Here is a 26,570-nt window from a genome sequence, read left to right on the forward strand (position 1 = left end):
TAACCGGTTCGGGAACGTCTATTTAATGGTGGAACCCAAAACCGGAAACGTTAAAATTCCGTTTCTGTTCGGAACGAACCAATAGGAAAAAAAATTCTGGTTCAAAGCCCTGCACAGCACGCAAACACTCGACTGCGACGCCTTTCACGCACTTGAGTCTGGCGCAGCTCAAGCGGCCACGCTCGCTTATGGAGCGCGTTGTGCGCGCGCTTGGGACCCGGTCATTATGGGAAACCCCTGATACTAATTTAAGCACAATCAACAAGTGCAGATACGGACGCTATTTTCACGGAGGCTTTGCAAAGTCATCGCGGTCATGTTTGTTTCTAGTCATGTTTATAACGCTGTTTAAATATTCTGCTTTATGATTCTGTTTCTGTAAATATCACGCCTGCTAATAAACGCTTTTCCTGCGCTTAGATCCGTCTACCGCCGTCTATCTTGTAGTATCCTGATCCCCAGATCTTTAACCCAGCCACATATAAAAAAAATTGTACTCCTTCATGCTCTTCCAGGTTTTCATCTGTCTCTCCGTGTAGAACGATGTCTGCAGCACCAGGTAGTTTGAGATGTCGGGGAACTCAATGGATGGATAATTTTCCAATTCATAGGAAAAATCCTTCTTTGTTAGCGTGTAAGGATCTAATCCCATTGAGTGGTTTCTATATCCAATTCTTTTGAGTGTACTTCTTGGTTTTAATGATTTACACAAACATGGCAAAGTTCTTGTGTTAATCGCCCAGACTCCACTTTTGGATCATGAATCCCTTTTGCGTGAGAATGCCCTGCATGCATGGTTTGGCTTCTGGTAGGGCTGCTCGATTATGGAAAAAATAATAATCACGATTATTTCAGTCAATATTGAAATCACGATTATTCCAACGATTTTTTGAAACAATGCATTTATTCAGCATTTCTCTTTAAAAAAACAAAAAACAAAAAAACTCTTATTGATCATTTACGTTCACCTTTCTTTCAAACTGAAAATATAGTCTAGAAAAACTTAAGTTTGCGATGTATAAAACAAAATAAAAATATTCTTTTGACATAAGACAGAGAAAAACAAATGTACATAGGCTGCATGTCTTTGGCTAAATAATATCCGATGGATGCTGTGAGTGCGTTGTGCCTCTCCGAACTCGTGCCATACGGAGTGGCATTGTAGAGAGTGGCTGAAATGGATGGCTGCATTGTCTTGCTGGTTGTGGCGGCATCGGCTTTATCTTTGTTTGTTTTTTATTGTTTCGTCGTGAATAACTTTATGGCTCAGTTTCAGGTGGTTGAAGAGGTTTGTAGTGTTGCCAAGAGGCGCAGACACTACCTTATTGCAAATCTTACACACGATGCGCTTCTGTTCCACGTCGGATTCTTCAAATCCAAAGTGATCCCATATTACAGACGCTTTTCATCCCTTTTTGTCGACCAACCGATTCTGCCCTCCTTCTGTCATCTTGCGAGCCTACCTCGCGCCAAACAGTTCACAATCTCTCCTCCTTTCAGCTGTGTGAGTGGAGAGCCATAGAGACACACACACTGCTTCCGCCGCGTGAGTGTTGTCGGCAAGTCTGCGCATGGGCCCGCGGGAAGGAAATGTATTGCGTGTGCCAAATGGCAAAATAATCGTTTCAACTCGATTATATGAATTTTGAGATCGTTTGACACAAAAATCGAAATTCGATTAATTGCACAGCCCTAGCTTCTGGCACATCCATACAGTTTTAAATACAATACCTACAATTAAAAATAGTTTATTTTTACTCCATTTATTTAATTCCTGGGCTCCCATCTGTAACAGGGAGTGATGTCGCATCCCATTAATACACTTTACAATCGATTATTAGATTCTAATAGAATAGATAAGCCAAAACTATTGGGAATCTTTTTTTTAATGGGCCCCGACTCGTTACAAGTATGAATAGGTGGGTCTTATATTAGAAAAGGCTGAGAACCCCTGTTCTATACTACATGACCAGTGCTCATCCCTACAGTCTTGTAGAATCTGCCAGGTTGTACTAAAGCTGTTCAGAGAGCTTGTGGTGTTTACTAAACCCTTTAATATTGCTTTCCCTTTCGTCACCTGTGCGTACGTGCGAGAGAGTGTATGTGTATTTGTACCTGGGCCTGTGCAGCTGCGGCAGCCTGCTCCTGCTCCTCCTCCTGCTCCTGATAGAACTCCGATGCCCTGCGATCTTCCTCCTCCTGCAGCTTCTTCGCTAGCTCCAGATCACTGATACCCTCAGGGAGCTGCTCCCAGCCCAGTTCAGACACCTGCTGCTCCTGCTGCAGGGACAGCGCCATCAGGTAGTCCTGTACGCGCGCACACACTTCCAGTTAGCACAATCTATATACGATAGCACAATCTATATACGATAGCATACAGCCGTCAATCGATCTGACAGCAGAAGGCAGTTTGAGCATTAAACATTATGGCCATCTGTTTTTTGAATCTATACAGAGTAGCGAGTTTATAGCTGTCCACCAATATCACTACAAGCTTGAAAAGATGCAGTGTCTGGCCTAAAAAAGTATTAGAAAACGTATGTCAGCCTTCACCGTTTAAAGCTTGGGCGATACAGGAAACAGAACTAGGACAAATGATTGGGCACTACTGAGAATTTTTTACTGCGTGTCATTTTCAGACATGTGTAGTTATTCAATGCTACCGTAACTGAATGAATTTAGACGATTTCCTGGTTTGATCCTGAGCTCAGGTGGCTGTCTGGGTGGAGTTTATTACTGTGGGTTTCTTCGTCCAGTGTTTCTGGGACTGGCTCCAGATCCACCACAACTCTGACCACAATTAAACCGTTATAGAAAATGGATTCATTTTTATTTTTGTTGTCCAGTGGCTCAGTGTGTAATAAATGTGCCGTCGCTGCAGCCCCCTCTGCTGCTCTTGTGAAGTAAAATCTGAACTCTTGATCACCCTGTTGGCCAGCAAAACACAGCAGTGTCATGAGCGGACATACAACTCAAGAAACATAAAAATATCATCTATTATTCAAGTGCAAAGGGAGTGAACAGAGAGTACAAGAGCCTGAGAGACATCATGCCAGTCCTACGTTCGACCGTCGAGGTGTCTAATCCCACAAGGACATATGAATGGATGGAAGGAAAAACGGAGGAGGGATGCACTTTGGACATTAATTATTGAAAAAGCTTTGCCTCCTAACAAGCCGTGTCATCATCCACATAGCAGGCAGAGCCATGTGTGCACAACTACACACCACCTTTTACTAGCTCACTACTGTATTCTGGGAAATAAAGCTCTGTAGAGACAGCTTAATAAGAAAGATGATTAAAAAGTTCTCTTGAAAACCAGGTTCCTCTTGATGTGATGTGGGATGTTCATGAGGCGGTGACAGCCAATTAAAGGGCATATTCTGGACCAATTTCAGGATTTTTTTTTTATATTAAAGTATGTCCCTTTACACACTCATCCAGAAGGGTAATTTTGCACAAGGCCATCTGTCTACAGCAGAAAAAAAAAAAAAAAAAACGCGTCTGGGAAAATCCCAAGGGAGTCTGGAGCCAGAATCGTGACGTTATCTGTGGAAGCGCCAGCAGGCTGCGCGAGCTTTGCACGGTTTCAGTGCACAGCCTGTGTAGACCAAGCGCTCCTGTTTCTCTCTCACTGTCCGGTCTTTTGGAAAACGATGAGTACTAATCCCATCAAGATTGGTGCTGCTACACCCTCCTACGATACATCTGTTAGGCATTTTAATAATTACGTGATAACGTTGAAGAAATTTGCAGAAAACCACCAGGTCGTATTCTCAAACAAACCAGCGCTGACGTAGGATTCAGAGGGAGGTGTCCCGCACGTGACGTCACGAAAATCAATGTTTGCCGGGAAATCCAAATGCCAAGTTTTTTCAGAGGCGGACCAATTCGCCTCAAACGTCTTCATTTCAACTGAATTTTTCTGGTATTGCACAAGGTAAAAAAAAAAAAAAAAACCTGCACAAAATGTGACAGATATTTGACCAAAGTTTAATATAAAATAGGAGAATTTTATTGATCTTGCTCCTGAATTTACCCATGATATGCACTTTAACATGTCCTTTTGAACATTTTTAGTACTGTAATTTGAAACACGTCCGGCAGATGGCAGCATTGTATTCGGTTTCAGCTCCCAGTCTGAACCCCAGACACCTACAATTCCAGAAGGACTGGAAGTAAACCGATTTTACAGATCAATCAAATTTACGTCCTCATAAACCCAATTACAGGTTTCCTAAATCAATTTACGGATTAAAAAAAAAAAAAAAAAAAAAAAAACAGCCTGTGGGTGGGTATTTACCAAGGACGACACCATAAAGGTGACCATGTTAAAGCAGAGAGCATTAAGTGAATGAAATCTGATCCTGACCTGGTCGATCTGGTCCTGCTGGCCGTGGTAGACACTCTCGGGGTCCGAGGGTCTCAGATGGAACTCTGAATCACAGAAGTTTCCGTCTCCGTCCACGTTATGTAAACTCTCCCACACCACCTTCTCCTCAGTCAGAAAGCCCTGATCGGTCACCAGCAGGTACAGCTGGCCCTGCCCCACACACACACACTAACAGATCAGTTTTAAACAGATGAAAACAAGACCAGTATTTATACTTTGTTCAACTACATTAGGCTTTTACTCACAACTACAAGCTAACTTGTGAGATGTGTGACCACAATACACCCATTACTGTTCTCCCTCACCACTCAGACGAGTAACTAAGAGCGCTGTGACTATACACTCAGAAGATGCACCTCGCTTTATGGAACCAGTTACATGCATGAATGAAGACACTTTAGTGTGCAGGCCACACACACACACACACACACACACACACACACACACACACACACACCAGCCTCTGCTGTCTGCGAGGTGAACTAAACATGGAATATAAACACTGACGAGCCTCAACCTTCTCCCTCACCGTCTCTATTGAAACTACAGATGGGTGACAAATAAAAGGAAAAAAAAAAAAAAGTCTCATAGCATGGTGTTGGGCCTCCAGAACAGCTTCAGTGTACCTTGGTATCCATTCGAAAAGATATTCCTTCATCTGACGGCGTGCTGATTGCAGACAGCGGTGTGTAAATCTTGACCGAGGGATCGTATGCCAGCATTTTTGCTGAGCCAGAGGAAAAAAGTAATTTGAAGAGCCTTTGAAAATCTATGAGCGTCTCAGTACGTGAGGGCTTGGATAATGACTCGCTGTGTGTTTTAGAGAAAGTGTAGCCGAGTTACGCGGTGTTCATCTGCCTCAGGGGCGAGAGAGATCGGCATTAACTTTAATCCACTTGTCCAGTCAGACAAGCAACAACATTTTTCCACTCGTCCTGACCATAACCTTTATTACTATGCATTTACTATTTCAGTGAAATGAAAGGTGATAAAGTTGCTCAAAAAGCAGGTGTAGTTATGATTATGCTTTAATTTATAATATTTAATTAAAACTCAAACTTTAACTATAACAATAAACAAAAACTATCCAGTGCCCCATTATGGTGCATGTGTTGCTATAACCCATTACCTGATCTGCAGTTTCAAGAGTTAGACCCAACCAAATTCAAAGCTTCTGAAGGAAATAAAGTCAGATCTTCATTAATCCAGTAAAACTAAGTATAAATTAATTTAAAGACCGATTCGGAAACATCGTGGTCACCAGGTGAAAGGAGACTCCTTTTTTTGAGCCACTTTGGAAGAAACTCGCGTTTTCTTTTCATATGACTGTTCGGTTTCTGTTCGTCCTTTTATCTTTTGGGATTGTCGTCTTTCACTTTCTTTTGACAAAATGAAACAAAGAAAACAAGTTGGACACGATAAGGGTGACAATCATGTTGTGAATGAAAACATACCCTAAGGGAGTTCGGCACGGTCGTAAAATTCCCACAATATTTTATGACGACATTTGTGATTAACATGAACCACAAAAAAGAATGTCCGAATCAGTTGAAGACTTGCCACAGATATTCAGTTTATCGAGGTATTTAATCGCTATTTCTCCAATTTCGATGAATTCAGAGTCTAATAATCTATAAGTAGATATTACGATGTGGTTATTTTTAAACACGCACACCTGCTGCCCTCGGCTTCCCCGGAATTTCATAAACAATAACACGGCCGGATCACTGAGGGGCTTGAGCTAGTTTTATTGGAACTTTATTGATGCAACTCCTGAATAATTACTATAAAAACGGTGATTTTCAACAAATATTCAACTTGTCCCATCAGACAGGCAGATGCAGATTTGGCCAGACCAAACATTTGGTTGTCCTGGACAGTCGGACTACCATTAATGTCAAGCCCTGAGCAATATCTTTAGATAAGAAAAGTTCCTGTTGCATTTTAGGACACTGAACACACAACAGTTATTTATTCACCACTACATGATAATTTATTGGCTTTTGTTTCAAGATGGATCCTGAAACCATCAGGACCGACAGTGTGCCAGACACAAGAGAGGCGAGTGAACTGACTTTCCCTCTACAAAAATGTTTTGCATTCGGTTTCCTTGTTTGTTGCAGTCAGTCAAAATGAGTGTCATCTAAATACTGAACCACAGAACAAGTTGACAAATATAGGAACATAAATACAATAAAAAATTGTCAAAACTTTTGTGGACTCTGAACTGGTGAAGAGAATGGTATCGTCTACATCAAGAAGGATGTAATGCTACACTTAACTCTATCAGGATAAATACAGGGAACGTCAGAGAGCTGCTGCTTTCTTAATAGCACAGTTTTTGTTTGTGAAGTGTTGGATTAAACAATCTGCGGTGCGCATTTACAAACAAGCGAAAAGTGTGTGGCCTGCACACTAAAGTATCTTCATTCATGCATGTAACTGGTTCCATTTTCTGTCCAATAGGGGGCGAGAAAATGACAAAACTAAATGAAAGTCTCCTGCATGCAGAATGAATGGAGACGCCAGGATGTGACATCACTTCCAGGTTCTAAATCCCAGATATTCTGCTGTTCGGTATTAAAGTCAACCAGATATGAGACAGTTTGGGACTTTTTTTTTTCAGTTTACACCACAGAAAACACGTTTAAAAGTTGAACGTGGATAATCACTTGTACAAAATTATTTAACAACAAAAAACCCAGTATGTAATGTTTGTTTATTTACAATCTTTAGTTCACCTTTAATTCAACTATGACAACACATTTCATCTAGCTAACAAGATATGAAACACTTCTCAGGTGTTACACATTTTGTATAGCAGACAGGTCTTGAATCACCCGGAAGGGGTTTATTTCACAAATGATGACCAAGTTACTGTATAGTATCCTACTACTTACTGAATTTAATCATTTGACAAATTATTGCCTCCTTTAAAAATAAAAACTAAATAAATAAAAATAAAAACCCCACACCATCTATGGTTGGATCTGCGTCCGTAGCAACCCAAACTCTGTAGCCTTCTTAAGATTAGCCTACTTAGTGTCATAATTTAGCCTGGCAAGCCAGACTAAATGTGAATATTTAGTCTGGTCTCGGTCGTAGACATTTCCGACGGGTGTGGGAGGAACAACCCGCTGTCTTTCAAACTGTCTGTGCGTATAGGCCAACGCTCTGACCAATCAGCGCAACAGTGACTGTGACGTAGTCAGAGCGACAGAAAGCAGTGGGGGAGGCCTTGAAATAAATAATTTTTCAAAATGCGTATTAATTAATAAACCGGTTCTAGATATTAAGAAGTTTGGAGATAATGACCACAAGTTTGGAGTCTGTACCACATATTTAACATACACTTATTTTTTTTTCCAAGTGTTTTTCAAGGGTTTGCTTAAACTGTTTGAGAGTTTTTATTTAGTGGTGTTTGGTGAAATAATTTCCCTTAAATTTAAAATAACGGGAAAATAAGAAACAATCAAAAAGTAACGTTTCAAAGCTGTTTATTAATTCTTCGTACTGCACAAACTGGCCCCATCCTTTTGGCTACGAGCGGAGCCAGCTGGTAGATCAGACTTTTGCCATAGCCGGTCGGCAAAACAGCGAAAACGTCCTTCTTGAAAAGGAATGAGCGGAGAGCCTCTTCCTGCTCATGTTTCAACGAAAACTCCAAGTCTAATTCTTCTAAAACTGATTCCAAAGCGGAGTCAAACGCGCGCTGTTCACTAGCCGTAGCCATCTTTCCTGTTGTGCTTTCTCCAGCGTCGCGCAGCTTTGTCGTTACTCCTGCAAAAGCCCGCCCAAAGAATCCAAACAAAAACCTTGCGTTGTGATCGGCGGGCATGATTTGATGCCCGGGGTGTTTTGTTGATATGGTGCGAGGCTAGACCCACTCGCAGGCAAAAAATATTTTTGGCCGCTAGGCGGGTGGGTCTAGTTTACTAGGCTAGTCATAATTAGCATTAAACTGAACATTAAACTAAATATTAGAACAATATTCCATGGTGCATTCTGATGGAGTAATGTTTTGCGCAACAGGGTGTCGTGAATGAGCCGATGATGTTAATTTGATTTTTATTAAATGCCGAACTTTTCTGTCGCTTGATATAATTAGACATGCTCATCCAGAGCCTGTGATCATAACCGTGTCCATAGCAACAGCCTGTTATTCAGCAATAACAGATCATCCGAATGCTGTAATTGACCAATCAGAATTGAGTATTCAACAAAGCTGTGTAATAAGAGAATGCGAGAGTGTGTGTGTGTGTGTGTGTGTGTGTGTGTGTGTTTCACCTTGAATTTGGTCATGGTACTGAAGTGGTTGTTCCTGAAGAACACGCACAGCTCCCCCTCCTGCACGGTGGATGTGAGCTCACACAGGCCGTGGTAGGTCAGCTGCGTGGCCGTGCTGTGAAGGAATTGCTCCGCCACGAAGCCTGATGCAACACACACACATACACACACCCCCATGTACATCAGTGTCCTGAAGTTCATCACAGAAGCACCAAAAACACAATAAGATTCCGCTAACGTGTACACACACACACACTCGACTACTGCACAGACAGAAATATAACACACACCCATACAAACAGGCAGGTACATCATACTGTATAATTATTTCAGGCTCAACCCTGGCCTAAGAGGGAAACGGTGTGGGTCATTTAGTGTTTTATTTATAAAACAGCTTCACATTAAAGTAGCTGTGCAGTATTTGGAGCCTCTGCTGTCTGTGAGGTGAACTAAACATGGAATATAAACACTGACGAGCCTCAACCTTCTCCCTCACCGTCTGTTGAAACTACAGATGGGTGACAAATAAAAGGAAAACACAACAAAGTCTCATAGCATGGTGTTGGGCCTCCAGAACAGCTTCGGTGTACCTTGGTATCAATTCGAAAAGATATTCCTTCATCTGACGGCGTGCTGATTGCAGACAGCGGTGTAAATCTTGACAGAGGGATCGTATGCCAGCGTTAATGATTACATAAACAATTTTAAACGGAAATGGCCTACAATCTGCAACTATGAGAGATTATAGGAGGAGTTACTACATCCTTCTCGGCAGCTTGAACCATCCAAATAGGACCATTTTGCTCGAACCTCTCTTGCCAAAAAGGCATTTCCACTCGCTGAACATTTTTTGCACCATTCTGTATAAACTCTAGAGAGACTGTGTGGAAACCCCAAGAGATCAGCAGTTTCTGAAATGCTCAAACCAGTCTGTCTGGCACCAGCACCCATGCCACAGAGTTCACAACGTTTCCTATTCTGATGTATGATGTGAACATTAAAGCTCTTGCCATGCGTCTGCGTGTTTTTAATATGCTGCCGCCACAGGACTGGCTGATTAGATTACTGCATGAATGAGCAGGTGTTCCTAATAAAGTGGACAGGGAGTGTACACGTACATAACCACAGCATGTAGATGGAGAGGCAGCATATGGCAAGAGAGAGAGAGAGAGAGAGAGAGAGAGAGAGGTAGAGAAATGTAGAGGTAGAGAGACACCCAAGCTGAAGAGCAAAAGAGAAAGGGGGTGTGAGCACGCGCATGTGTGTACCCGTGTGCAGCTACACTTCACGACGCATTTATTTAAATATTTGTGTGATGCAAGAGGCATGAAAAATTTAGCCTAACAATGTGTGACACAAACACACAGAACAAGAGTGTGCAAGAAAGAGAGAGTAAGCGTGTGTGCGCGCGTGTGTCTGTCTGTCTGTCATTGGTTATACACTATTAATTATCAGTAAATCAACACACACACAAACACACACACACTTTCAGAGTATTTAAACAAACAAAATCATGGAAAATAGTGAAAGACAAAGTGCTGAGGTAATGGAGGAATTAAAGGATCTGCACACCTTCTCCAGCCAGCTCACTGTTCTCTGACTGCTTATAACTGATGATCTTCTCAACCAGCTGGTTATAACTGCAGTTCCCCACCGCCTTCACTATATCACTCATCTACACACACACACACACACACACACAGAATATGAAAATCATTTTTGTTTTACTGTCCTGGAAATCTTCAAACAAACTGAAAGAGAGAGAAAAAAAATTATCCTCTTTTTCATCACTAATAAACTCACTCGGAAAAGATGCTGGAACAATGAGCATAGCAGCCTCGTTTCATGCATAACTGGTGTTAGTCTCCCTTTAGTTCATCTCTATGCACTTAGTGGCCACTATAATAGGAACACTTGTACATTCCTACAAAAATCGCACAACACACAGAACGTTGAGGCAGAAGACCATAATCGGGTTCCACAGGAATGTGGACACCGCTTCACCGAAACCTGACAATTGAAGACTGGAAAAGCGTTGCTTGGTCTCGATAATTCCTCAAGCTGCGCATTCCGAGTTGCTTTTCTGCTCGCCACAGATGTAAAGAGTGATTATTAGAGAGCTACTGTAGCCTTCCTGTCAGATCTGGCCATTTTCTTTTGATCTCTCTGATCAAAAAGTGCCTGCAGAACGAGCACTGACCGGATGCTTTTTTGTTTCTCTCACCACTGAAACCCCAGCAGTTACTGAAATATTCAAACCAGTCTGTCTGGCACCAACTTTACATTTCTGCCACGTGACTAGCTGACTGGAGAACTGCACGACTATGTAGGTGTACAAATGTTACTTTTAAAGTGACCAATGAATGTACTTGTATGCATTAATGCATTAAAGCAGCCATCTGTAACATCTTGATGTATATTTATAAAAAAAAAAAAAAAACCCCACAATATGGTGCTCTTGTGTCCCAGGACACACCTTAAATATTAACCCAAGGTCAGAGCCGTGTCATTTCATGTGGTAGCTGAACTCAGTTTGGAGAAAGTGAGGATTTGTCCTGCTCAGTGCTGTACTGTTTCAGATAGCTGTTTATCTGAGGTCATGCTGTTATAACTCAAGACAGTAAAGAAATCCTATAAACGTGGGAAAACACATCTGATTTCTTTGAACACTCAATTTACAATATAATGGAGTAAACAATGTGCTGTATCAATTGGATTCTCGGGTGCTGCTGTAGTTCACACACCTGGGGCTCAACCAGCCAGCCATGGTAGAGCGGGATGTCGAGCAGGTCGAAGACGATGCACTCCGGAGTGTATTCAAACACCCGGACGCCTGTGAACTTCACATTCACGTCCAAACCCGTCTGTAGCTTGTGGAGGACCGCCATGGCGTCGCTCATGTTCTACATAGACACATACACAGTACGATATACATGACCATCATCGGTGAAACACCAAAACAAATATTAGAGGACCATTTTGGCCTAAAATTAAATGTATACAGCTGCCATTTTACCCAAAACATTTGACATTTGACAACAGCTTGCTCCCCCCGCCCCGGAGCTAAAGCACTAATAGTCAACTACTAAAGCTGGGGTCGCACCAAGTATGTGATGACACCTACACACATGGACAAAGCAGCACTGTGCGCGTACTCGCGCTTCAAACATCTGGAGGATTAAAAGCTCCATCCTTCAAATAGGCAGGTCGAAGCCAAAACACCACTCCAGCACTGGAATTCCTTCTTTGACCGCTTCATCTCATTTTGCATAACAAGGTAAACAGTGAAGATGGTGGGAGAAGACATGAAGCGATGATATGTCTCTTGAGAAACTGGCTGCAGCAGCTCCAACACAAACATTATGTAAAGCCAGTGAACCACCCTTGTTGTGACAGAGGTTATAATTTCTCAATAGCTGATCTTCAGGTATTGTTCTGTGTGTTGCTTCACATCAGGTCTGTTTCGGTCTGATGGCACACGTGTTGATTTTTTGGACACGTATAACTGGCATGCTGACTGAAGAAACAAGATACGCGTCAAGAGCAAATACAACCCGAGCCTGAGGGAGGCTTATACACTGGCTTAGCATAGTGAATGGCCAAATCATATTTTATACAAAATAAAACACACACAATTATTGTTATTCATACTTTAGTTCAAATAATAGGAAAATGATTTCCTAACTCATTCCATTTCTTAATACATCAGCTGTCAATGGCGGTGCTTCCTATGAAGCTTACTGAAATGAACACGAGAGAAAAAGAAAATTAGAATAAACCCGACGACAACAAGAAAGAGTTAAAAGAAAAGGAAGAAAGTAGAGACAGAGAGAAAGAAAACATTTACACAGTCAGGCCCATATACTGCACAATAAAGCAAAGAGAACTGAACTTTACGAAACTGCACTGAGCAGCAACAGAAACCGTAAACACTGGGTTATTAAACACACTCCCATCAGGCCGAGGTCAGCGAAACCTGCTCTACTTCCTGCCCGCACAAACACGGCCTGTCAGTGGAGTCATGACTAGGAACTCAGCAGCTGTCACCCCCCCCCCCACACACACACACAGCTGTAAAGTGGGTGGGACTAATATTGGGTAAAGCTAATATCGTTTGTCTTTCACAGCTTAAAGTCAACAAAACCCAAAACTGAATGCAGTTTGCCAAATCATAGCACAGGCCCTCTGCACGTTTAATTACATTTTTTTTTTAATAACAATTCATCCATTTAAAAAAATAAATAAATAAATTATGATCTTGCTAAAAATAGGCTTACCTGGATGCAACCATTTGCACTGAGACCAACAAGATCAACTGTGAGCTACTGCTCACTTGCGTAACCCCCCCCGCTCTCATTTATATCAGAACGCAAGCAATCGAACGAATAGGTCACGTGTTATGAATGTTGACCTCAACAAATAATTAACCCTGAAACAAGTAAAGCAAAGCGCAGTGTAGTTTGTAGTTGCTGGGGGTGGGGGGGGTGGGGGGGTGGGGGGGGGTCCCAACAATTTTGCAAAATCCACCCTGTGTGTTTCGTAAATGTATTCAGTTGGTAAACAGGAAGTCAATGTGCGACAGACCTGAAAAAACGGTACACACTGTATAGAACCCCAAACTGAAGTTTGGTACCAGGTGGCTATGATTTGTGGTTGCTGAGAAAAAGAGCGTTTCGGACAGACAGAGGTAAACCAGTACATCACCAGATATCATCGCCAGGCGCCACTGCCGTCTCTGTGTGTTTCACTGCTTCAGATGGGTTGAACACAGAACTTCACTGTGCTGTTATAATGTGATCAAGGCTTCTAATTGGAAATTCTGTACCCATGTGATTTTTACTGGCAACAAAATACACAATACCAACAAACTTGATTTTTACGAAGTTTAATCTCACTCGGCGAGATAACGCATATGCAGTATTGACAAATACTAGTAAAACAGACCCATTGCCATAGCTCAGCAATACTCGCTGTCTAAAAAGGTCACTTTTCCCAGTGAATAAAACCAAACAGAAGCACGTCGCATAAAATGATCATTGATCGGGCTTATTTTTACACCCAAACGCTTGACACTCGGCATCTTTAGGGTTGTTTACAACAATTTAGAAGCGAGGTGTCCACGTGATCCACTCGCCTCGGTAAGTCACGTAAACGTTTACACTACCGTTCAAAAGTTTGGGGTCACTCTGAAATGTCCTTATTTTTGAAAGAAAAGCACTGCTCTTTTCAATGAAGATCACTTTAAACTAATCAGAAATGCACTCTATACATTGCTAATGTGGTAAATGACTATTCTAGCTGCAAATGTCTGGTTTTTGGTGCAATATCTCCATAGGTGTATAGAGGCCCATTTCCAGCAACTCTCACTCCAGTGTTCTAATGGTACAATGTGTTTGCTCATTGCCTCAGAAGGCTAATGGATGATTAGAAAACCCTTGTACAATCATGTTAGCACAGCTGAAAACAGTTTAGCTCTTTAGAGAAGCTATAAAACTGACCTTCCTTTGAGCAGATTGAGTTTCTGGAGCATCACATTTGTGGGGTCGATTAAATGCTCAAAATGGCCAGAAAAATGTCTTGACTATATTTTCTATTCATTTTACAACTTATGGTGGGAAATAAAAGTGTGACTTTTCATGGAAAACACAAAGTTGTCTGGGTGACCCCAAACTTTTGAACGGTAGTGTAGATGTCATGATTTGTACTCCGAGTGCGATATTTGAACCTCAGAGACCATAAGATGTCAGCGCTCAGGGAGACTTTCTTTTAAAATAAAATTTGTACATGGTATACAGGTACAAATATGAACAAGAGAACACTGGAACATGCCTTGTATGGATATTGTCTGTCCGTATAAACGAGTTCATTTTTGGGGGTTTGTTTGGCTTTAACTAATCTGAGTGAGAAACCTAGAAAGATGAAGCTAGCCTGACCAGTATAGTCCTCTTCAGGCCATTTGGGGTGTGGTTAGGCTTTACAAACAGTGTGCGAGTGAATGGGTTTGATCTTGCTTGAACTGCAAGTTCACCGAGCATGAACTTAATGTGAGACAATTCAAAAATAGAAGCCACATAAAATATTTTCTGAAAACTGCTTAGTTGTGCTGTGAGGGAACATGAGTCAGCATCCTGCTGGAACATGTGCGAATGATTCATTAGAGTGCCATCAGTTCCACTGGGCAACCTGCCGCAACCCAAATCCATCTGCACACTGACCTCATCCCACCATGCTGTGCTCCATGCTCAGTACTCACCCTCACGGTCCACCTGAGCCTCTCATGCACGCTCACTCTTCGCTGCTTTACCAGGTTTTTTTTGTTTTGTTTTGATGGTGTGTGTGTGTGTGTGTGTGTGTGTGTGTGTGTGTGTGTGTTTTCACACCCACATCAGTCTAACCTTTCTCCATGTTACTATAAACAGCTGTGGTATAAATACTGCGTCTGGCTGGCCTCCAGTAAACCTTCCTTTTAAAGAGATATTGCACAATTTAAATGCATTTTTGAGCTGTAAATTAAATTATATGACTATACTGTGATGAAAAACAGTGGTGTTTGAAAGTTTGTGAACCCTTGAGAATTTTCTATATTTCTGCATAAATATGACCTAAATCATCATCAGATTTTCACACAAAGTCCTAAAAGTAGATAAAGAGAACCCAGTTAAACAAATGAGACAAAAATATTAGACTTGGTCATTTATTTATAGAGGAAAATGATCCAATATTACATATCTGTGAGTGGCAAAAAGTATGTGAACCTTTGCTTTCAGTATCTGGTGTGACCCCCTTGTGCAGCAATAACTGCAACTAAACGTCTGCGGTAACTGTTGATCAGTCCTGCACACCGGCTTGGAGGAATTTTAGCCCGTTCCTCCGTACAGAACAGCGTCAACTCTGGGATGTTGGTGGGTTTCCTCACATGAACTGCTCGCTTCAGGTCCTTCCACAACATTTCGATTGGATTAAGGTCAGGACTTTGACTTGGCCATTCCAAAACATTAACTTTATTCTTCTTTAACCATTTTTTGGTAGAACGACTTGTGTGCTTAGGGTCGTTGTCTTGCTGCATGACCCACCTTCTCTTGAGATTCAGTTCATGGACAGATGTCCTGACATTTTCCTTTAGAATTCACTGGTATAATTCAGAATTCACTGTTCCATCAATGATGGCAAGCCGTCCTGGCCCAGATGCAGCAAAACAGGCCCAAACCATGATACTACCACCACCATGTTTCACAGATGGGATAAGGTTCTTATGCTGGAATGCAGTGTTTTCCTTTCTCCAAACATAACGCTTCTCATTTAAACAAAAAAGTTCTATTTTGGTCTCATCCGTCCACAAAACATTTTTCCAATAGCCTTCTGGCTTGTCCACATGATTTTTAGCAAACTGCAGATGAGCAGCAATGGTCTTTTTGGAGAGCAGTGGCTTTCTCCTTGCAACCCTGCCATGCACACCATTGTTGTTCAGTGTTCTCCTGATGGTGGACTCATGAACATTAGTCAATGTGAGAGAGGCCTTCAGTTGCTTAGAAGTTACCCTGGGGTCCTTTGTGACCTCGCCGACTATTACACGCCTTGCTCTTGGAGTGATTTGTTGGTCGACCACTCCTGGGGAAGGCAACAATGGTCTTGAATTTCCTCCATTTGTACACAATCTGTCTGACTGTGGATTGGTGGAGTCCAAACTCTTTAGAGATGGTGTTGTAACCTTTTTGAGCCTGATGAGCATCAACAATGCTTTTTCTGAGGTCCTCAGAAATCTTTGTTCGTGCCATGACACACTTCCATAAACATGCATTGTGAAGATCAGACTTTGATAGATCCCTGTTCTTTAAATAAAACAGGGTGCCCCCACTCACACCTGATTGTCATCCCATCGATTGAAAACACCTGACTCTAACTTCACCTTCAAATTAACTGCTAATCCTAGAGGTTCACATACTTTTGCCACTCACAGATATGTAATATTGGATCATTTCCCTCAATAAATAAATGACCAAGTATAATATTTTTGTCTCATTTGTTTAACTGGGTTCTCTTTATCTACTTTTAGGACTTGTGTGAAAATCTGATGTTGTTTTAGGTCATATTTATGCAGAAATATAGAAAATTCTGAAGGGTTCACAAACTTTCAAGCGCTACTGTACAACAACAATGCTGGTCTTAATATTGACAATTACCATTTTCATAAAAATCTGCATTGTAGGGGTTGAAAATGGCTCAAAACGGCATCTACTGGTTTAAACCATCCTGAACATTGCAAGGCTGTATGAATGTACGTCACGCATATCAACGTATGAGGAGTTGAGTGTTTGGTACTTCTCAGGGTCATGGAATTTCTATTTATATAAAAAAAAAAAAGGGGGGGGGGGGAGGAGTCAGTCAACACACTAATCTGAGGAGTTTGCACCATTCCCCCCCTCAACACTAGCATTCGTGTGGTTCTACCTTGCATCTGGGGGCGTGGCTTTGGACAGGTGGATGCGTTTGTATTTGCATCGATCTCCATTAAAGTCAAATCTAGATTTAACTACCTACCTGTTAAATACATGTCTGCATCCCATACATCATTTCCCTTTTCACCCTTACGGTAATTTGGTCATCAGTGATTTCAATTTGTTTGTAGCTTTTAAAACAACAACTTTTGGCTGCTCCCGATTAGGGGTCGCCACAGCAGATGTTTCGTCTCCATCGCTCCCTGTCTTCCGCATCCTTCTCTACCACACCTGCCACTTTCATGTCCTCTCTCACCACATCCATGTATCTCCTCTTTGGCCTTCCTCGTTTTCATTTGCCTGGCAGCTCCATCCTCAACATTCTCCTTCCAACATGCTCTGCATCTCTTCTCAGGATGTGCCCGTACCATCTCAGCCTCATCTCTCTTAGCGTAATTCCCAAGCTCTCCACATGTTCCGTCCCTCTGATGTGCTCATTCCTTATCCTGTCCAACCTCCCATCACAAATCTTAACATCCTCAACTCCGCCACCTCCAACTTTACCTCCTGTCTCTTCGTTAAGGGTACGGTCTCCAATCCGTACATCACAGCTGGTCTCACTGCTGTCTTATACATCTTACCTTTCACTTTTGCTGGGACTTTCCTATCACAAATGACTCCCGAAATCCTTCTCCAACTGCTCCACCCTGCCTGCACTCTCTTTCTCACCTCACTATCGCAGCCCCCATTTTCCTGCACAACTGACCCCAGGTCAACTATTTTTTTTTTTTTAAATTATTTCTATTTTTGAAACATGTTTTAAAAGCTTGCAGGAGTCTCCAGTGTGAGAAGTAAAGCTGATCCTTTAGGTTTTCCGATTCGGACACAGGAAGGGTCTGGGGGCTTTTCAGTTTTTCACCAAGACAACGTTTGGCCTCCATTTCGGTCAAGATTTTCATTCCAGTGCATTGCTGTTACAGAGCCATTACATCAGGCTTTCAAAGAATAATCAAAACTCTGAAAAAAACAGAAGCTATTACACTGGAGGAAGTAAAACAAATGGCTTTGTTGAGACAAAAACATGCACCAGACATTAAAAACGGTACGACAAAAAGACGAGGAGCGCGTTACGCCCGCCGGTCCATCCCTGCTGGAGTGTTTACAGTCTTGAAATGACAGCACCACAGAAGAACATCCAACACTCACCGACTGAGCCAGCCTTCAGCTTCAGGCTGAGCTACAACCTAAACAAACACGAACATCTGTGACATTTCTATTTTAATCCAGCTACTCTCTCATGCTTTCAGAGCCCACGTATAAAAATAGACTCGAGTGCTCAGGAGCGCGAGTGGAGACAAAAGACAATGAACCTCACCTTAAATGAGCTCAGGAAAAGGACAATATATGAGCTGCAACACATCACAGCTGACAAGGGCAGAAAGAAAAGGACCTTTGAAATACTGACAGCTGCATCATAATTAGGCTTTATTTTCAGAAGATGAACATCGCTGCTGTCAATGCTGATAAAGGGCGATGAGACACCGAGCAGCGCTGCATTTCGGAGCACGCACCGACTTCACTATGTACAGCATGTTCAGTACCAAACAGCTGGCTCTGTACACTCGTACACACTTCTGGCCCGGTGCCACAGCCTTTATGAGCAGAACACAGAGGAAGAAAAAGGAGGATAACAGATAACCGGGAGGGATTCGCATCGTTTTCATTTCTCTCCATCCCTCACTCTTTTCTACACTTTATCCATCCCCCTCCCCTCTCCACACTTCTTTGATCGGTAAACGTCTGCGTAAGCATTTCTCCTGCTCTAAAAACACGACGTTTTGAGTAACCAGGTCATTAGTGCGCCGTGTCCTAGCTTCTGTGTTAATCATTAAAGATGAAATGATAATGAAAACCTGGGGTTAACGGAACTTGCAGTTCATTTTTCCACCTAACTGGGTGTTTGAACAGGCACGTCAACGACAACAGGGCTCTCGCTCTGTCGTTTCGGAAATAAAATCCAGACCTTTACCAGATTTTTTTTTTTTTTAAACTTTCCAGACTTTATGTTCAATTTACTTTTCAAACGCCATTTACTGCATCATGAAAAAGGAAGAAATTGGAAATGTTGTAGACGTCAGTCTAATGCATAAAACAGAGTATCCATACATTTTCAGCAGGTATGGAGAAGTGGGCTTAGAAAGTTCCAGGCTCTCCAGACCTGTACATGAACCCGGTCACGTAAACACAGCAACATTATCTCTATACTGAGCAAGGGCACTGCTGTTAAGCTCAACATGACAGAAGTGCACAGATTATCTAAAAAGGGCAAATGATGCAAGAAAATTATCCATTTTAAAATAAATAAATAAACCGCCCAGCCGAGGAGAAGAATATCTGCACCATGGCTAAATAAAAAAAGATTTTTAATTCTAACCAAAACAATACTGTAAGGATATTTGTCAAAAGTCTCAGCAAAAATCAAACCATTATGCTTAAAAAAAAAAAAATCGTTCTGCTCATGAATTTGGAACAATAATTGTACATTTGATATGCAAAACTAATCAGCAATGAACAGCATTGTTGTAAACATGTATTTATTGAGTTTTAACAATTTGCAAACATACATTCAACAAAGCATATTACAGTCAAACTAACAATAATCCACTCCCCCCACCCCAAAGGGAACAGGAAAAAAAAAAAAAAAATTAAAAAAAAAAAAAAAAACACCAGTACTGACGTGGGCAATAACATTACATAAATCATACATGCATATACATACGCAGTTTAACATCACATGGTTTAGGTGATGGCAGTTAGGGACATAACACCAAGTTCAGAGTTTCTTCAACTTCATAGTTTTCTAAGGCTACATCCACACGACAACGAGATATTATTAAAAATAAATATATTTTATATATATATATATATATATATATATATATATATATATATATATATATATATAAAAAGTGATTCCACACTTATGGGTACTGAAATGGGGACATGAACTTATTGTTAAAAATTCACCTAAAACCATTTCTTTTTTTACCATCAGGTCACAAAACATGTAATCTTTAATGAATGATATGTTAAAAGATAACTTTAATTTTCTGAGATGTAATAAAAACATTTATATGCCAAAGTCAGAACGTAACAGAAGTGTTGTGGACATATATATTCTCAATTTTAACAATGTAGAATTACTTTTTGAAACATAGGAAGGTGATGTTTTAGCAAACCCTTTGGTGACTGACCCCTTGAAAATGGTTCCTCCAGGAACGATGACGTTTCAGTTGTCAAGACAACGGAAAAACTAAAATACAAAAACAGAAAGATACATCACAATGCTCTTGTGCACAAAACAAAATGCTCTTGTATTTTAGTTTTTCCATTGTCTTGACAACTGAAACGTTTAAAAACGTTTAATGGTTCCTGGAGGAACCATTTTCAAGGGGTCAGTCACCAAAGGGTTAATAAACATGTGTAGTAGAATAAACATACACATTCTTTCAATAAGATTAACATGGTATAGAGCTAGATTGTAATTAATTTGTAACAGACGCGAGATGGACAATCGTAACAGAAGTAATGTAACAGACATCATTTTGGAACTCATAGGCTTGACTTTGGCATATAAATATGTTTTTATTACATCTCAGAAAATTAAAGTAATCTTTTAACATATCATTCATTAAAGATTACATGTTTTGTGACCTGATGGTAAAAAAAAAAAAAAAATGGTTTTAGGTGAATTTTTAAAAATAAGTTCATGTCCCCATTTCAGTACCCATATCACTCATACACACACACACACATATATATAAGTGCTGTCAAGCGATTAAAATATTTAATCGAGATTAATGTCGCGACTGTCATAGTTAACTCGCGATTAATCGCAATTTAATCGCACATTTTTGTCACACGAAAAACCATTGTAATTCTCTTATCAGCATAAAAAAAGTGAATGGGCTTGCTTTGTACCAATGTTTTTCTTATTGCAAACTGAAACCTAAGCTGAGCACCGGGGCTCTTCGTCCCGAGACTAACAAGAGAACCATGAGTGAAGTAATCTACTGCTTGAGTTAGTCTATCAGAGAGACAGGTTACACAGTGACGGTAGGCTTGACTATAATATAAAGTACACTATTATATTAACTAAGTTGTTCGTTGATAAATATTGCATTGAATCTGATCTTTACTGTTTCAGCTCACTTAACACATTTTGTACTTTTACACTTTCTGCCTGTTGATGCGTCGCGCTGTCCAATCAGAGGCGGCCAAATTTGCATATTACAGGAAGGATTTCTGGGATAGCATTGAGTTTACAGTTCAGAGGGATCTGGCTTCTTTAGACGCTGTCTTCTTAAAACTGAATGAATATTTAAAAAGAGCCAAATGAGCCAGTCTTTTGAACGGCTCTTTTCAAAGAACGGATCCCATCAAAGAGCCATAAATCCCATCTCTACTAGCGCGCCCTGCCCGCGCTGGTTCTTTGAGGGAGGAGGGCAGAGGACTCTGGCTGTGCTGTGCTGTCCGGGGCGTGGCTAGCTGCTATCGGTTTTCTAAGCAAAGTCTATGTTCCAAGTTCCTGGCAGTTTCAAAAGCTTATGAAAAACCTACATCATGTCACAGAGCGTTAATCTCGCGATAAAAAAATTATCACCGTTAAAGTTGAGTCAAGTTAACGCGTTAATAACGCGACATTTTTGACAGCACTAATAAATAAATTATATTATTTTATATATATATATATATATATATATATATATATATATATATATATATACACACACACATATATATACACACACACGGTATATATATATATATTTTTTTTTTGCATCCACATGGGCAACAGATCAGTAAAATATCAGGTACATATGGCAGCGCAACGCTTGCTGAAAACGATGCAATACACATGCCACACCTCTACGTGCGCTGTAAGACGGTCCCATCAGAGACACCAGAACAATAGAAGTAGGACGCATGCGCATAAACCCCTTCTTCTACTCGGCGAAGCACTCTCAGGAACAAACACACAACAAGAAGATGGCTGCGACTACGCGAGGAAATCGTGCCTTCTGTGTGTACAAATTAGTTTTTAGTGTGCATAATTTTTTCATCTCATCTCATTATCTCTAGCTGCTTTATCCTGTTCTACAGGGTCGCAGGCAAGCTGGAGCCTATCTCAGCTGACTACAGGCGAAAGGCGGGGTACACCCTGGACAAGTCGCCAGGTCATCACAGGGCTGACACATAGACACAGACAACCATTCACACTCACATTCACACCTACGCTCAATTTAGAGTCGCCAGTTAACCTAACCTGGATGTCTTTGGACTGTGGGGGAAACCGGAGCACCCGGAGGAAACCCACGCGGACACGGGGAGAACATGCAAACTCCACACAGAAAGGCCGTTGCCGGCCACGGGGCTCGAACCCGGACCTTCTCACTGTGAGGCGACAGCGCTAACCACTACACCACCGTGCCGCCCCTTGTGCATAGTTTTGAAAAAGCATTTTTATATTGTGTGTGAACATTTTGAAAAGCAGTCTTATCCAATAAAAAAAAAAAAAAAGAAATTCAAGAAATGGTTCAGTTACTTGTTTAAAAGAAAAGCTGTATACAAAAGTGAATGCAATGCAGTGGTTCATACAAAACAGCGAGAGTGCTGCTTGTTCTAGTCATGTGGTTGTGACATCATCGTAAACAAATCCGTTCTACTCATCCAGACGACTTCGCAATGGCGCCGTTGCCAGATTTTTCCACTCTGAAACCCGTTCTCAAAAAATATCGTTTTGGGGCACTCAAAACGCCGGTGCCGTGTGGACGCCAGGCCGAAACGATAAACAATTTTATCAGATTCACCTGAATCCGTTGCCGTGTGGACAGCCTCTAAGAATGCAAGAAAGGGGTTCCAGATCTCTTTGAATTTGGCCAGTTTCTTTTGAATCGTGTAAGTCAGCTTTTCGAGGACAAGGCAGGCTGATAGTTCTTTCAGCCAACGACCAACAGACGGCCTCTTGATATCTTTCCAACAGAGAGATCTCAAACGTCTAGCTTGTCATAGACATATGCCGCTTTTCCACTACAAACGCGGCTGAGCCGTGCCGTGCCGAGTCGAGCTGAGTCGAGCTGAGCGGGGCTGTTGGAGTTGCATTTCGACTACAACCGCGCTGAACCGTGCTGGCTGGAAGTGGGTGGACACATTGGGTGGAGTTAGCGAAAGTGGGTGGACGTCACGTGATGTCGTTAAGCAGCGCAAACAGTGACATCAGTGACAGTGGCGGAACAAGTCAGAGCCGGGCCGGGGGCGGGGCAAATGACCGGGCCCTTTATTAAAGCTTATCATAACATCATTTTAGGCTACAAAATGTCTGCAACTGCGGTGTTTACCAATTTCAACACTACCGGGTGCAACTATGTTATTTAGTACATCTAGTCCTTCAAACGAACATGTAACTCAGAAACAAAAAACATTAGGATACTGTACATGGCTCATAATAAAACATCAATAGCCTATACTGCGCACATTATTTGAAGGGCATACGAATGAGCGCTCAGAGTGGTGACAGGAAGAGTCAGAAATAAAAGGAGGGCGGTGCAAACCTCACTGAATGCACTGTGTTTACCAATTTCAACACTACGGGGTGCAACTATGTTAGTTTGTACATTAAGTCCTTCAAACGAACATGTAACTCAGAAACAAAAAAACATTAGGCGACATACTGTACATGGCTCATAATAAAACATTAATAGCCTACTGCGCGCATTATTTGAAGGGCATACGACGAGCCTTGCGCTCCGCGAACTCGTGCACGATGCTCTGTATGTCACTGATTCAGTGAGCTTTTAAGCGGTAGTCTCACAACCCGAATAGTAAACAATAAACATGGAGGACATGGAGTCGTTAGTGTTGCTGGTCTTGGTGCTGTGGCTTGTTGTCACCGACAACGCGGACAGATACTGGCAAGAGCGTATAGATGAGGCGAGGCGCATAAGGCTTCAGAAATTCTCGTAATTCGTAATTATTCTTCTTCCGGGTTTGCGGTGTTTACAGATCCCAGCGCGCTCGCGGGGCGTGTGTGGGCATGTGAGGACACGCCTCCTCACCAATCAGTGCACAGGGGAGTGTCTGCTCACGCCCCCAACCTCAGTCGGCACGGTTTGGCTCGCTTCAGCCCCACTCCAAAACGGTGCGAGTTTTAGGGGCTAAGCAGGGCTGAAACGAGCTGAGTCGTGCTGGTTTTTGGTAGTCGAAACGCGAGCCGTGTCGGGCTGAAGTGAGCTGAAGCGAGCTGAAGTGAGCTGAAAAAGGGTAGTGGAAAAGGGCCAATAGATCAGTCAATTTCCTCTCTTTGCTGTTTAGCTTACAGTCCATTGGGTATAGATTAAAGATACAAAGTGTCGGGCAGTTGGGTACAGGATTCAAGGTCATCTGAGAAATGCATTCTATAACTTCATTCCAGAATTGTTGTATCTCAGGACAGTCCCACAGACAGTGGAATAAGGTGCCCTTTTCAGCATTACATTTAACACAGGTATCAGGGATATTTGGATTCATCTTATTCAGTCTATCTGGTGTATTATAAATTCTCATAATCCAATTATATTGAATTAGTCCGAGACGGGTGTTTACTGTTAGGAGATGGACTGTTGAGCACACGTCTCTCCAATCCGCTTCGGAGATATCTTCTTGCAAGTCAGTTGCCCATCGAGCTTTCCCATGTTCAATAGAGTCTTTATGATTTTTCACCAGTATATCATAGATTAAGGATATCTGACCCTTACCAGTACAATTATTCACTGCAAGATTTTCCAATATGGACAGAGGGAGTTGTATACAAGAGTGAGTCTGTGCGTAAACAAAACTTCTTAACTGTAAATATTTAAATAAGTGTGTCCGGGGAATGTCATATTCATTTCTGAGTTCTTCAAATGAAGCTAGTTTGCCTTCCTTATACAAATCCATAACTTTACAAATGCCTTTTGTACCCCACATTTTAAAACCTTGGTCTTTTCTGCCAGGAGAGACGTTATCACTTCCCCATATTGGTGAAAAGCCTGAAAACAAAGTAGATTCTCCAAGAAATGACTGTACATGGTGGTGAACAGCATTGTTAACCCCGCCTCCAAATACCATTACTTCCTGTTGGTACCAATCATGAGCAGGTACTAAAAACCACACTACAAGAAATTCTGGCCTTGTAGCCTATAAAACTTCAATTATTCCAGTGACTTTATACAGTAAGGGTGTATTCAGACCAGGATAGTTCACTTGCTTTGGTCCGAACCAAATGTTTTTTTTATTTTTTCATTTTGGTGCGGTTCGCTTTCACACTGTACATTTTAGTAAGCGGACCAAAATCCGTCAACAAAGCCACGCGCCCTGAGGTCGTTCAGCTATTGGTCAGAGACGACACGCGCACAAAGCGTTAAGTTCAAAAGTAGTCATGGAGGCTTTCCGTGCTGTTATTCTTTTTAATGTCATCAAAGCTATATGTTTTTTCCAGTTTTTACTGTTTTCACAATTGTGCGATTACTATGCTGCTGTACAAGTAATTTATCAACGACGACTTCAAAGGGCGAGGAGGCTACGGAGGATAGCGCTGATGAGAGCACATCATGTTGTGACAGTTCTGGCTCTTCACGCAAGACGGAGGAGGTATGTGTCGGAATATTCGCCTTATCCATCGTAATAGATGAATTTCTTTTTTGCGTTGCTAGTACCGCCACTTTTTGAAAGAATGTCCCTGATTTTAATGTAGGTCTGACGGAGTTTCTTCACTTTTAGCCGACATTGTTCTGGGGAGCGCGTGAACCCCTTCTCCTTCATTTTCTCACTGAATACAGCAAACACGTCGGCATTTTTGTGTGTTCTCTCCAAAAGCTCAGATATGTGGACATCTGCCCATATATCCACAAGGGGACGCGTTTCTTCCTCGGCCCACGTTTGCCCCCTACTCATTTTTTGTACTCTGTAGTCTAGCCTACCACTGGTCTGAATGACTGAACGACTGTTGTAAGGTTCCCTTGACAACCGAAACAGTGTTTGCACTTTGCGGTGGAGTGTCAAGACTCTGTTTCCCATAATGCTCGACAAACGACGGAAGCTCCCGAGGTACAAAAAAGCAAAACTGTCGGATTAGGTCCGGTCTGCTTTCACACCTCCAAAAGATCCGCACCAGGGTTCCTTTGGTCCGGACCGAGTCCGACCTTGCAGCTCGGTCTCGGTCCGCTTGTTTGATCCGGACCAGAGTTCGGTGGTTTGTATTCAGACCAACCCAAAAGGTCCGGACCAAGGGAAATTTGGTTCGTTTGGTCCGGACCAAACAACGTAGGTGTGAATACGCCCTAAAATGCAAATGAACCTGTACATAAAGTCTGCCTCAATGTGAAAAAGGTTTATTTTATACCAGTTATGTACATCCTGTTTATAAACATCCCCCCCGT

At 41.8% G+C, this 26,570-nt stretch overlaps 1 protein-coding gene across 1 annotated transcript in view; it reads right to left on the reverse strand.

Annotated features, from left to right (window-relative positions):
* Positions 1–26,570, reverse strand: part of mindy2 (MINDY lysine 48 deubiquitinase 2) — an 85,309-nt gene that overhangs the window by 13,089 nt on the left and 45,650 nt on the right. Inside the window, exons 4-8 of the mRNA XM_060911191.1 lie at positions 11,425–11,583; positions 10,253–10,355; positions 8,681–8,823; positions 4,373–4,543; positions 2,116–2,307 (exon numbers count right to left, since the gene is read on the reverse strand). Of these exons, the coding sequence (XP_060767174.1) occupies positions 2,116–2,307; positions 4,373–4,543; positions 8,681–8,823; positions 10,253–10,355; positions 11,425–11,583 (768 nt within the window). The remainder of the gene's footprint in view (positions 1–2,115; positions 2,308–4,372; positions 4,544–8,680; positions 8,824–10,252; positions 10,356–11,424; positions 11,584–26,570) is intronic.

The sequence above is a fragment of the Neoarius graeffei genome, chromosome 27 (assembly GCF_027579695.1).
Source record: "Neoarius graeffei isolate fNeoGra1 chromosome 27, fNeoGra1.pri, whole genome shotgun sequence".
Lineage (NCBI taxonomy): Eukaryota > Metazoa > Chordata > Actinopteri > Siluriformes > Ariidae > Neoarius > Neoarius graeffei.